Source organism: Coffea eugenioides, chromosome 2 (assembly GCF_003713205.1).
Source record: "Coffea eugenioides isolate CCC68of chromosome 2, Ceug_1.0, whole genome shotgun sequence".
Classification (NCBI taxonomy): Eukaryota; Viridiplantae; Streptophyta; class Magnoliopsida; order Gentianales; family Rubiaceae; genus Coffea; species Coffea eugenioides.
The window spans coordinates 62,742,951-62,757,176 of NC_040036.1; the positions used below are offsets into that span (position 1 = coordinate 62,742,951).

The window sequence follows — 14,226 nt, forward strand, 5'->3', positions numbered from 1 at the left end:
AACATATTATAGTTTTCCTCACTATATTAATATGTCTTTTCATCTTTTTGAATTAGGCCGTGCATTTTTTTGACCATTGCCATTATAAACACTAAATCAATTTCCCTATTTTCTTTCAAATCCTTTACTTCGGGTAAGCATTTTCAGGTCTAAATGAAACGTTTTACAAGCAAACTTAATCAAATGCCTTGAAGAAAAAAAAAAAGACTAGAGATGATATTTGTAATTAAATTTACTTATAATTTATAAGGATTCAAAAGAAAACATGATCACATGCAATTCTGAGATAAAGACAAGACATGGATAATAAAGACACCTAATATGGAGAATCTTTAAATAAATAAAAACCCATGACTGCCACTCAAAATGCGGTAGAGAATCTTAAGCAAATTGCTTCTTTACAGGTACAACAACGAGGCTGTCACCTACTAACAGACAAGCCAATTAAGTTTTACAGATAAGACTTGAAACAAAAAAACTTTATGAACAATTCTCAAATCGTCTTCATTCATTTTCTCTTTCCCTAGGAAAATTTATAAAAAAAAAAAAGACTGTGCAATACTTTTCTACATAGAAACCCTCTTGAGCCAGTCTGTTATAAGCATATATTATATAATATTGACAATAGCAGACAGACCAAAAAACAAAAAAAAAAAAAAAAGTAAGAAAACTGGGATAAGAAAAATATAATTCTTCCCAGAGAACCATTTCAGCTTCTGTTCTTGCATTTTTCAACTGCCCTTGGAGCTGCACCAGAAAGGAAGGGGAAAAAATTGAGATAACCATTTGTAACAGAAATTATTACCGGAAAAAAAAGGACAAGAAAAAGTTGGATGACCTAATTAAAGAATATAATGTATCTAAGTTCTTTCAAATAACAGTTTTCGTATATGATAAATATCTAAACCTGCTCGTGTAAAATCAAATTGCGGAAAAATTTTAGCATACCTAGCCCGACGGCCTCCGACCCTTTCATTATCCTCAAACGTTTGCATGAGTCAACAAACATTCTGAAAAATGTAAAATATATCATTGTCAGTTTTTTTGCAATTCTTAGGAGTGAATTTGGTTAAGTAATTTCCTAATAAAATGGATTGCAGGAAATTGTCTTATGGAAAAAATTGAAGAAGTTATGAACTTACTCCCATGGAACATCACCCACGAGCATCCAGTCTCCATCTCTGTCCTCATACGTAGGGACGTATTCTGAACCATTTAGAAGATCTATCAATTTCCTCTCGTTCATGAAGTCCTTGAATTCTTGAGATCCATAGCTTCCTATAAATATCAAAAAGTGACACTGCATAATTATCGATGAATAAATTTTTACTGTTATATATCTCAAAAATATTAAGTCTATATTCAGTAAGTAGGTTCAACTAAAACTTAAATCACGTACACAAATAAGTTTAGATTTTTACCATTGTCATTTTTAAGTGAGTACAATCTAGGCGATCGCGATTCAACTTTCTATTAGGGGTACTCCGCTTACCTCACTCTTTATTTGCTCTTCTTTAAAACTTAGATAGGAGTTACTGATGATAATTAGAGTGCTAATTTTGTCATTTACGTTATTTCTTACTCGCAAAGTCTCCATTTTGGTTGAATTAATTACTACAACATGTAGTGCAAATCAAATTTTCAAACTTAATCTAGCCCAATAGAATTATGTTTTGCACAAAGCAACAAATAAATAAATAAATATGACATGATAAAAAGCAATATTTACCTATTGTAGAAGAACTGAACATTTTGCTCAGGGCTTGAGAAAGCTCTTGGTAGCTCTTGAAATTCTTTAAATCCACCTTACGCAGGTAAGGGGCACCATCTACACTGACTTTAACAAATGCTGCTGCTGCAGAACCAGTCCCAGATTTCTCAGCTTCTGTGTTGCTATTTTTCTGTACAGATAGGATATTCTTTCTGAATGATCTAACTGGTGGCCAACCAACTACTTGAGTCCTGAGATTTGGAAAAAAAAAAATTTCAGGAATTCTGTGCTTCTTATTATTGCTAGAAAAAATATATGCATATGTTCTAAATTTTTTTTTAATCTTAATTCCATCTACAAAGTTTTGGCTTGGACATCTAATATGATTAAAGTAAAAAAAATTTTCTTTGCTTGGCCTCATGCCATTAGCAAAATTACATTAAAGTGCTCCTTTTTTTTTTTTTTTTGCATTCAGTATTCCACTTTGATACACAAAAAATCAATACAATCTCATAGAGAAATTACTTTGTTCATGGACTCATGAAACACTTTTGAATGATAAACAAAATTGATAATAATTACATAAACCTTTTTAAAAGAAGCTAAATTTTAGAAAAATCAAACAAAAATATGCCCACACACAAAAATGAAAATCAAAGAAAAAGAAAAAGATAGAAGAACATACTTGGCAGGTGGTTTTGAAGGATTGCTAGAACTTGAGGCAGCAACGCTTTTCTCTTCTTCATCAGCCTGAGAATTCTTTGATGCTAAGTTGAGCTTCAAATCAACAGTTTCTGAGAACCCTCTTTTGTTACCATTGTTTATAGTACCATTCTTCATGGGCTCACCATTTTCAACATTTCCATTTCCTCCTCCTGGCAGTCCAAGTCTTAACTCAGTTTCTTCATAATTCAACCTATACTCATTGCATTCTCCACCCATTGTTCTAGACATTTTTCCAGAATTAATTCCACCTCCAAAACTGCAATAAAAAAAACCCACAAGAAATTCTTGATTTTTTTTATTCTTTTTTTTTTTTGATAGAGTTGTCTCTCTACTCTTGATACTTGTGAGGGGGTACTATTTTGACTAGTTGATAATGCTATGTTTTCTACTACAAGGGAGAGAAAATATTTTGTGAATGAGAAGAAAGCAACTTATGCCTGGGAGTTTATGGTCATGAATATATTAAAAAAATGAGAATGATGAGTGGACGGTGGAGATCTTACCACGTCGTCGGGGAAAACATTCGCTGGATTGAACCCGGCTTGTCGGGAAAGTGATGTAAGGAGTGACGTAATAAGGGAGGCATGATTGATTTTTAGGCAATTGGACAGAGCATTAGGCTTTGTTTGCCTTTATTTGGTTTGTTAGGCTCCACTGCACTATTGAACAATAGTGCAAAAGATATGACTAATGAGAATAATTTTTTGGTTTTTTTATTAAATTCATTCTAAAAAAATGAGGGAAAGATTTATATACTTATTTTGTTTGGCCCAAAATTGAATTGTAATTTTTGTAAAGAAAATTAAATTTGTCTTACTTAGAATATTTACAAGGTTTTTTTTTTATTACAAACATCACCAAATGGCAAAGATTGACCATTACTAGGAGATTAATCGAAAAACGAACAAACAACCATTTTAAAATTGTCTAATTAAATCATGTTTGGAAAAAGCATATCAACAAAGTTAATTATAAAACACAAACAATTGTATTTTACACAAATATCGAATACAAGGTTAACATTTTTGCTTTTAATGATGTTGTTGGTTCTATTTTCGTTTAGAATATAGAACCAATTGTGGTTTATAAATCACAATCATAGATCGCGGATTCATACCCACGCATGACAAGGTAACTATCTAAATTAGCGTCAGAGCAAGAAATTAGTCTATTTAGGTGCCGAAGTTGTTTACTTTTTACTCTTTTTGTGTCGAATTAAATCTTTATTTGGCAGTTTTTGGTCAAGCCCATAATTTTAGGTATATGCTTTCAAGAATTTGTGGTTTCAATTAAATGAAAAAAACGTTGGAACAAAGACTATCATATGTCAAAAACGATAGAATGTCAAAGTTGTTAAAAAATTACATCAAATGTCAATTGGTAAACTTTTGATATGACTGCGAAAGAAGTTAACAAAGGTATGTAATATGACTATTTCTGCTGCTCATAAAATGCTTTGGTAATGTCAACAAATAAGCTAAAGTAGTTACTGATTACGCTTTGCTTTGGATAACGATAGATATTATGCAACTAAAGTATGGAAGAACCATAAAAACTTTTAAGCAAATTTTAAGTGCAATAAGATTATTTCAATATTAATTTTCTAGCCAATTAGTCAAAAAGAAAAATATAGAACAACTAAATTATATTAAATTAGCCTATTAGAAAAACTTTTAATACAACAAATGATTATTGAGTTAAAATGCCAAATCAATAACATATGAAATAATCAAATAAATGTGGTCCTATCAGGTAAAAAGTTCCCATGTTTTGGTTTTTACCTCTTATTTTTAGAAGCCTTATTTCATCATAAAGATCTCACCATCCTCAATGAAGTTTCTTGTCTACCATGTTAATCAGGTGAAGTGACTGTCTATATTTATCAAATTACTCCCTATGAGAACTAATTCTTCTTTAATACATCTTGAATATAATGGAATGCACTTTAAGATTATGTATAAAGAATTACAAGGAAAATGTATCAACATCTTCAAACAAACCCCAGAATTTTCTAAAGAATGGACAATGTAGTTTGTCTCAGTTAATTATACTACATTTGGGTTAAGACATGCCAATGTCCTATTTCTAAATAAATTTTTTTTTTTAAAAAAAGAACAATGGGTTTAATTTTCATCTTTAATGCTTTAATTTGTCTCTAAAGTTAGTTTCACGCCATATTTCAATCGTATTTCATAATTCTATTCGGAATGTTATCATCATTTTTCCCTTTAAAGGTATAGAGCTCCTGATGATCTTATTTGTTTGAAGACATTATTTGTCCGCTGTTTGAATTAAACTGATGGGACATGACTGAATTATTACTCTTCTTTTTTCCTTAACGTGCATGTGGTTCTTCTCATTTGTTTCCGCCTTTTTATGTTTCGTTTTCTTGTGTTCATTTTATTACTAAAAAGGGAACTTGTGAGGATCAAATTTTTGCTTCAATGAGGTGAATGCATTTTTTGCCAACTTTTTGCTAAGAAACATAATAGAACATCGCAATGAATTATTACAGTTTAGTCCTTGGAAGTTTTGACACTTTCTCTCATTTTTTTGGCTCCCACATATTTTCTTCTTTTATTAGTTGTCATTTGTTGGCCAATTTGATGATTGATGGACAAGAAATGTCGTGTGTATATCCAAACTGACAGGCTTATTTTGGCATTTTATCTTGTAGAAGAGACTAAGGTCCAAATTTTATTTCGATTAAAATAAAGCAAAAAAAAAGCCTAGAGTGGCCTCTAGGCTTCTAGACATATTTAAAGAAAGAAATTTCCGAGCTATTCAAAATTATAAAATTGGCCAAAGCGAGGGTTCTTCAAAATTGAAAGGTATGACGACTAAAATGTAATTTCCTTTTATCATCTACCTTTGTTAAAGAGAAAAAAAATTCGTCTAATTCTTAAAACCTCAACTTTTTGTTAAATTTTTTCCTACTTTGTTAGAATTTTTTTTTTTTAGTAATAGCTCTTTTAATATGTGTGGTAAAATGAGCTCCAACTTTCTCCACAAATTAGAATCTATTTTACTTTAGTGCTTCAACTTCAATTAATGAGCATAAAATACAAGTCCTTTCAATTTTTCCGTAATTCAACTAACTAACATTAGCAGAGAATGCAAATGTTTTCCGGCAAAGAATTTCATGTGAATTCGAATAAAATCAAGAGATACAATAGTTTGATTTCAATATATTTCTTTTGTCATCGTTTTTTTTTTTTGGGATACACGACTCATATACTCGGTCAGAAAATTACTTCTTGATGTCTTATTGTAATTTGGCTGAAAATTATCTCCACTAAAATAGGGTTCAAACTTCAATCCAGTTATTTCTTAACGGAAGATCAAATTCGAATGCAACCTGAAATCCATTATTGCCGAGTCTACCGACCTAACACATGAAAACACAGAAAGCAAAAGAATGAAAAGGACCATACGAGGCTGTACTGTCATATCCCAAACAAGAGGGTCCTTTCAAACCAACCAAGTCAAAATCCCCTCGTGTGTAAGGGGCCAGTACAGCTCACACGTTAAGGCCCTTTTTTTTTTGTTACTCACTGATTTTAGCACTAGATTCGGAGTATCTACAATTATCAGTCACGAATTTAGAGTAAATTATTAGCAATATAGTACATCAACAACAAATGTGTATACTTAAACAAGAAATATAAAGCAATAACATAAATTTCAGAGTCATTGTCCAGATACACATGCCATCGTGTGCATTAATTCTTTGATGTATAAATCTATGCTGTTGGATTGGGACCTTATCCACATATAGATAACAACAGGCATAAATGATTTACCCCAGACAATCCTAGTTTTTTTTTTATAATTTTTTTCCGATTAACTCTTTGATGTGTAAATAGATGCTGTTGGATTAGGAACTTATCCACGTATGGATAACACATAAATGATTTACCAAAATAATCCTAGTACTTTTTTTTGAAATAAAAATTTTTCTGGTAGAAAATGGGTGGGATTTAAAAAGTGGAGAAAGGGAAGGGGGATTTAAACTTAGAAATTCTAATTCATAAAATGTTGACCTTAACTACTGAATCAGGATCTCTTCTACATTGTTTGGGAGGCAAAAGTTATTTCAATGATATTGGCACATAAGACAATTTAGGAAAAAAATACAATTTAGCTATTATAGCAACTGAGCTAGAAAATCATAATTAAACACAACTAAAGCTAGTTTATGTATTATTAAAGCTTTTTAGCACAGTTTTTGTTGCTTCTTAGTTTAACTTTTATCAATAATTTAGGTTTTTGCTTTTTGTAGTGAATGGTCAAGATTGGATTTTGGATAGATTTGGTTCAAATGGCATTTTGGCCATTGTAATAGTGATTTATTTATTTATTAAATGGCTTCTCTTACTCCCTCTCCATTATTTTCTATTTTTCTTTGCTTTCCTTCACCAATGGCAATTACACAATGGGATGTAATATCCATGTTATATACTCTAATATGTTGACACCATCGTCATTAACCTTTCACAATTATATCCCTAATTAAGTTCAATTCTTGGAAAAGACACATGTCAATGCATCAAAGTCTGTAACATGAGTGTACATATTAGTGTGTAATAGAAGGCCCATAACCCTCACCAGAAGGTCCACCTATCAGCAATTAGAGCTCAAGGAAGTATGACGATTGGTAGCATCTAGCAAATGGTGAAATAAAAATAAGTGAAAAAGTGCCAACATCTTAAGAAAATCTAGACAAAAAAATATTGAAAATTTATGAAGAATTGATAAGAAAATTTTGGAAAAAATGGAAAGAAAGTACATTTGCAAACAATGAAAATGATAAGGGAAAAAGGGTGGAGGTTAGTCAAAGTTATTATGAGTTAATACTTACTTTTGGTAATCTTCAAATTTATTATAAGTAATATTGAATAAGGGCAATATGGAAACTTGGAAAAAAATTAGAAATTACAATTGGTTAATGTCAGCCGGTTTCCACTATTTGCACGTTGAAATGGATTTTCAAGTATTGTTGAACATGGTGGTTGGCAACAGAAGAGTGCCTTGGAAGTTATGGAAGACTATCTCGCGCATCAAAACTTTGGCGTTGGGTCGCCAAGTTACCTTTACGCACACCTATAGAGAAGCAAACGCAGTTGCAGATGCCTTTGCAAATCTAGCAAGCTCCACGCATGTTTGTCAAAGTTTTTCTACTTCTCAATTGCCAAAGCATATAAAGGGGTTAGCCCACCTAGATAGGATACAGATGCCTTATGTACGCTTGACTTAGGTTTGCGTCGAGATTATTATGTTACTGGCGGAATGCCAGCATCATCCAACGTACGCTGATGGAATTTTGAATAAAATTTGGAGTAGCGCCCATCCCAGTATACGGGGTTAGCCAAAAAAAAAAATTAGAAATTAACTCTTGACCCTTCTGCTTATGCTTCAACTATGATAACTGTAGATGTTGCAAGTGCTCACTTTGGTAACAAATTTTAAATGTTAACTACTTGGGCAAAAAAGGCAATTCAAATATACATACATACATAATGTATTTATGTATGTATGTATGTGAGGCGGTATATACTGCATGCATACCATGTGGCCACTAAAACTATCTCAGCTCGATATAAATTGTGCTGATCTCAAACCCAAACTGTGGGGGGGTAGGAAAAGGTTTTAACTTCCTAAAAATAAGGGTGATATTAGTTGGTTATTGATAATGACTATATTTATCTTAAAAAGATGGGAAATCATCATCTGAACCAATGTCTATCCAACCAAATTAGATAGAGGTAATTTTTATCGCTTTATTACGTTATCTCTTAATTTCTTTATCACTCTCTCGTATGAAAACCTATATGTAAAGATACATAACACACAGAGAAGGGATTCTTTTTCCTTAAGTAAAAACTCACTTGAGTGTTGCAGTGACCTTGGGGACTTGACTCTAAGGCTTTTCACAAATTGGTCTCTTTTTTGTAGGTTTCTTAGAGAGTTCTACCTTCATGTGACTGAACTCCCTCCTTACCTGTCTAGTTCTTTGATGGAAGGAAATACTACTTAGACAATTAGCACTGTCTATGGGAAACTCGATGAAATAATTTCGTTATAGCAAAGGCACACTTTAAGAAAACTGCTGGTAATATCAATCAAAATGATCTCGAAGAACCTCATAATGACTCTGGACAAACTCTAGGTGACAATGATGGTTAGATTCTAGAAGAGAAGAAAGAGCAAATTCTGAAATGTGTATCAGACAATCTTCCTTTATTTGAGGATATTGTTTGCCAGATAAAAGAAAAAGGCAAGATGGAAGAGGTGTAAAATTCAAAAGTTGTGACAAAGAGGAAAGAAGGGCAAACTTTGTCGTCTGATAATAGCTCAACGATAATCATCCCCCTAAAAGTAAACAAGCCCATTCTCCTTTTAGGGATCACACTTCTATCTCAAATGCTGATCAACACTGTTCTCATCTCTCTCATGGCTGATCAATAAAAAATGCCATAAGCCTAGGTATCTAGTTCGAGACAAACTTGATCTAATCCTATGACTAAATCAATATGAAGATCTTTACACAGTTTCTTCTTTGTTAAGGAAATTGAAAAATATCCTCTACCAAAAAGATTCAAATTTTCAACTATAGATATGTATAATGCATCCAAAGATCCAGAGGATCATCCATTCTTATTTCTTACCCATATGCGACAATAAACTATTGCAAATGAGATTCGTTGCAAAACCTTTCCTATGTTTTTGAAGGGAAAAGCTAGGGTTTGATTCCAAGGACCTCCAAGACTAGTCAGGCCTTTTCCTGAACTAGCTAGGCAATTTGCATCACAATTCATCTCTTTCAAAGCCTACTCCAAGAATGCAACACATTTAATGGCGACAAAGTATAGGCATGATGAGTCCCTTAGGAATTATATGACTCGTTTTAATAACAAGAGTCTCCAAGTTTGAGATAAAGAAAAGAAGGTGGTGATGGCAGCATTTATAAATGGCTTAAGAATTAGTGAGCTATATTATAAACTTGCTAAGAAACCACTTAGGACATTGGAAGAGCTACTGAATAGAGTTTACGCTACTGCTAATGCAGAAAAGGCTTCTCATTTTAAATGAGAATCCAAAAGTGGCCATGAGGATAAGCAAAGAAAGAATGGAAATGTTGATCCTTAAGATGAGCAGACTAGGAGGAACGTTTTCGACCGGCTTTTCAAGAGGAAGAGTTTGTCCCAAGAAAAGGATAGCACCAAGATCTTAAACCTTGGCAGTGATGGAGGCAGAAGGTGTTAGAAGAAAGCCTCCTAAGATGTTTGATTTTAGAAATAAGAGGAATAAAAACCTCTGTTGTGCTTTCCATAGAGATATTGACCATGATACTGAGAACTGCAAAGATATAAAAAAGGAAATAGAGGAGTTGATTAAGCGAAGATACTTGGAATAGTTCATTCAAAAAAACCAAGCCTCCCAAAGAGAAAGAATGGATTATCTCCCGAACAATTGAGATAACAGAAGAGGAAACAATGGATGAGATCAGCAAAGACCACCATGATATCGTTCACCAGATCATGACTCACAAAACCTGGCTAGATTCATCAATATAATACCTAGAAGACCACTAGTGGGGACAATCATTCAGCCTGGTAAAACAACCGAACTCCACTAGAAGAGGATAATTCTACCAAACGATTGAAAGCAAATCATATAAGGTCCTGAGGATCCTGTTCCATTGACATCGAACAATCATGAGACAACTATCATAAATATAATCACTAATAATTTAAAGGTAAAGAATGTATTCATAAATCTTGGAAGCACAGTGGATATGTTATTTTATAAAACTTTCAAGGACCTTAAGCTTTAATCCAGTTAGGACACCATTGGTGGGATTTGCTAGCCTTTCTATAAAATTTGAAGGGATGATTACTCTAATGGTGACTGTTGGAAAAGTGCCTAAATGCTGAACTGCCCTAATTAATTTTGTGGTTGTTGAAGAACCTTTGTCATACAACAATTTGCTCGACCCACTTGTTCTCAATGCTTTAAAAGCCATTACCTCAGCTTTGTATTAGAGCATGAAATTTCTCACCCCTAGCGGGATAGCGAAAGCTCAAAGAGATCTTGAGGTGGTTAGTGCATGTTATGTAGCCGCCCTCAAAGGGAAGGAAAAATTGGTTGATCGGATGACCAATTTGAATCCCTTTGTACTCGAGAAAATGGGAAAACAGCTCGAAACTAAGGACACCATAGAAGAATTCCCATTAAAATAGGAAAAGTTGGATCAGGTGATTAAGATTAGGTCTTTTCTATCCCAACACGACAAGAAGCAGTTGAAGAAACTGCTGAAGGAATATGCTAAAATATTCACTTGGACAATTGACCACATGCTAGGAATACCAATAAAACTGGATGTTCATAAGCTGAATATGGACCTAAGTGCTAAACTAGTAAAGCAGAAGAAGCAAAATTTTGCCACCAAGAGAAATGAAATTATTAATCAGGAGATGGAAAAATTTTTAGAATCTCAGATCATAACTTAGGTATACTATTCGAGATGGTTGCTAATCCAGTATTGGTGAAGAAAAATGATAAATCTTGGAGGATGTATATAGACTTCATTGACCTGAATAAGGCATGTCCTAAGGATTGCTACCCATTTCCTCGACTGGACCGGTTAGTAGACTTTACTATTAGATATGATATTTTTTATTTTCTAGATTCTTTTAAAGGATATCACCAGATGGAGATGGAGGAAAGCGATAAAGAGAAGACATTTTTTATTATGGAATGCAGTAAATGCTATTATAGAACTATGTTATTTGGATTGAAAAATGCTGAAACTACTATCAAAAGCTAGTGAACAAAATTGTGTCACAAGCTAATCAGTAAGAACATAAAGGTGTATGTAGACAACATATTAGCAAAGAATCAGACTACTTAATAACTTATTTCTGACCTAATGGAGGTTTTTAAGATTTTACATAATAGCAAGATACGTCCAAATCCTAAAAAGTGTACATTTGGGGTGATGTCTAAAAAATTCCTAGGACATATAATATCCTAAAATAGAATACGAGATAATACAGATAAGTTCAATATTATCATAAAAATGGCCCCTCCAAAAAATGTCAAAGAAGTACAAAGGCTCATGGAAAGGATGACAGTATTGAATAAATCTTTATCTAGGTCGATAGCATGAGGACATCCTTTCTTCAAAATGCTCAAAGGTGGCATCAACTTTCAATGGATGAAGGAGAGCCAGAGGGCCTTTGAAGAGCTGAAAAGGTCTCTAGTAGAGCTGCCTACTCTTACCTCACTTGAATAGGGAGAAACTCTGCTTATCTACTTGTTTGTGTGCGAAGAAACTATCAGCGCTATCTTAGTGCGAGAAAGCCAGTGTACTCAAAAACCAATATACTATGTCAATAGAGCACTTCATAGGGCTGAGATGTTGTATACACCTACAGAGAAGCTTGTCTTAGCTCTTGTTCATGCAATTAGAAAACTTAGACCTTATTTTCAAATTCACAGTATAGTTGTTAGGACAAATCAACCGCTTCAACACATACTAACAAGATCGGAGACGTTGGAAAGGATGACGAAATGGGCTGTTGAGCTAGTTGAATATGACATCTCTTACAAGTTACGAATAGCAATAAAAGCACAAGCTTTAGCTGATTTTATAGATAAAAGAGTAGCCATGTATCAAATAGAAGCAAATGTAGCCAGAATAAAACTAGATCGGCATGGACTTTATTCATGGATAGGGATTTCAGTAAGGAAGGATGTGGAGCAGGATTATTGCTGATGAGCCCAACAAGAGAAAAGCTAACATATACTTTAAGGTTTGATTTTAAAGCATCCAATAATGAAGTGGAGTAATGAGGTGCTAATAACCGTAATGAAGTTAGGTTGACAGGTAGGAATGACTTTCTTAAAAATTCATTGTGATTCCAAAATTAGAGTTAATCAAGTGAAAGGAAACTATGAGACTAAGGAAGATTCAATGAAGTAGTTAACGAGAGTTCAAAAAATGATGGCAATATTTGAGAAAGTAAAGGTGAAGCAGATTTCATGTTTCCAAAATAAAAGAGTAGATGCTTTGTCTAAGTTAGTTTCTTCTTCCTCCACACATCTCAACAAGAAAGTTTTAATAGAAGTGGTAAAACAGTGTAGTTATGAGCAGCAAGAAATTTAAGCAATCTCTAACTCAAATTCGTGGTTGTAACCCGTAGTTGAATATTTTAGCTCGAGAATGCTGTCAAAAATAAACAGGAAGCACATAGAATAAAACTGAAAGCAACCAAGTATGTCTACACTCAAGAAACTTTTTATAAGATGTCTTATTTATCTCCATGGTTGAGGTGCATCACCCCGAAAGAAAAAGACTATATGCTCTGGGAGAATCATGAAGGGATATGTGGAAGTCACATTGGATCAAGGATGTTAGTAAAAAAGTGTATCTAATGGCTATTACTAGCTCACCATCTTTAAGGATGCTTTCAATCTGGTGCTGAAATGCGGAGCATGTCAAGTACATACACTAATTCATCATTATCCTACTCAGAAAATATTCTCCATCCAAAGCCCTTGGCCTTTTACTCAATAAGGGATAGATCTACTGGGACCCTTTCTCCAAACTCCTGGAGGTTATAAGTATTTGGTGATGGCCATAGACTATTTTACTAAGTGGATAGAGGTCGAATTCTTGAGTTCTATAATGAGGAGAGCAGTTCAGAAACTTTTCTAGAAGAATATTGTGTGTCGGTTTGGGATATCACACATGCTAATCTCAGATAATAACAAATAGTTCATAGAAAAACCCTTTAAGGAGTGGTATGAAGAGCTAAAATAAAATACCATTTCACTTCGATAGGACATCCACAAGCTAATGGATAGGTGAAAAATATAAACAAAATAACTTTGTTCGGGTTGAAAACTAGGATAGGGCAAGCAAGGTTGGGATAATTAGATAAATTGCCTAACATATTGTAGCCTTACAAAACAACTCCAAGGATAGCAACCTGTAAAACCTCGTTTGCATTGAGTTACAAGGCAAAAGCAGTTATACCAACAGAAGTGGGCCTTCCCTCTCCTAGAGCTCAGAATTTCATTTTAAAAGTCAATAATGAAGAAATGAGATATAACTTGGATATGCTTGACCAAAATAGAGATGAAACTATAATAAGGATGGCTAAATATAAAGAACTACTAGCTCAATACTATAACACTAAAGTTCAATAAAAGAGCTTCAAAGTAGGAGATCTTGTTCTAAGGAAGAATTCAGTTAGCCGTGCATTTGTAACTAATAAATTAGATCCTAATTGAGAAGGTCCGTACATGATAATAGAGACTAGACGAGCTGAATATTATAAACTAGCTTGGCTCAATGGAAAAGAAAACCCATGCACCTGGATCAAGATTTTGTACTTTCCATTTGTTTGAAATAAAGATATCTTTTTTAGTCCAAATTCTTATTATATATGAACACTTGTAATTTAAATTGGATAAATTCTTAATTATTCAGTAAGCAAGTGACTCTATGCTTTTAACTTAGTATATTTTGAAATATTTTCTACGTATACTAGGAGGTAAGACATGTTACAGAGGAAATATAAAGTAGGAAGGAGTTCAGTGAAAGAAGTCAATAAAGAAGAAATGTACAACAAAATTTTCATTGCAGGGTAAAATATTTTGTACAACAAAATATTAAGTATAAGGGAAGGAGATCCTAGACTATGAATTGTTTATCGTTAGCCTTGCTAGTGACCTTTTCCTCATGGACAGCGTTGCCCTATTCAGTCTCCTTCTTCGAG

At 33.3% G+C, this 14,226-nt stretch overlaps 1 protein-coding gene across 1 annotated transcript; it reads right to left on the bottom strand.

The window, feature by feature from the left end:
• Positions 1–322: 322 nt before the first annotated feature.
• On the bottom strand, positions 323–2,850 carry LOC113761340 (auxin-responsive protein IAA16). Its single transcript, XM_027304290.1, has 5 exons — positions 2,397–2,850; positions 1,730–1,962; positions 1,143–1,278; positions 949–1,010; positions 323–747 (listed from the first exon to the last, which is right to left on the bottom strand). The coding sequence occupies exons 1-5, from the start codon at positions 2,663–2,665 to the stop codon at positions 710–712; spliced, it is 738 nt and encodes a 245-aa protein (XP_027160091.1). The 5' UTR covers positions 2,666–2,850; the 3' UTR covers positions 323–709.
• Positions 2,851–14,226: the final 11,376 nt, after the last annotated feature.

Excerpts from the sequence above, each read along its gene's own strand:
- LOC113761340 (XM_027304290.1), bottom strand. The coding sequence starts at position 2,665 with ATGTCTAGAACAATGGGTGGAGAATGCAATGAGTATAGGTTGAATTAT. Across the intron at positions 1,963-2,396 it reads CCTTCAAAACCACCTGCCAA|GACTCAAGTAGTTGGTTGGC; the intron begins GTATGTTCTTCT and ends TCCAAATCTCAG. Across the intron at positions 1,011-1,142 it reads GTGGGTGATGTTCCATGGGA|AATGTTTGTTGACTCATGCA; the intron begins GTAAGTTCATAA and ends TACATTTTTCAG.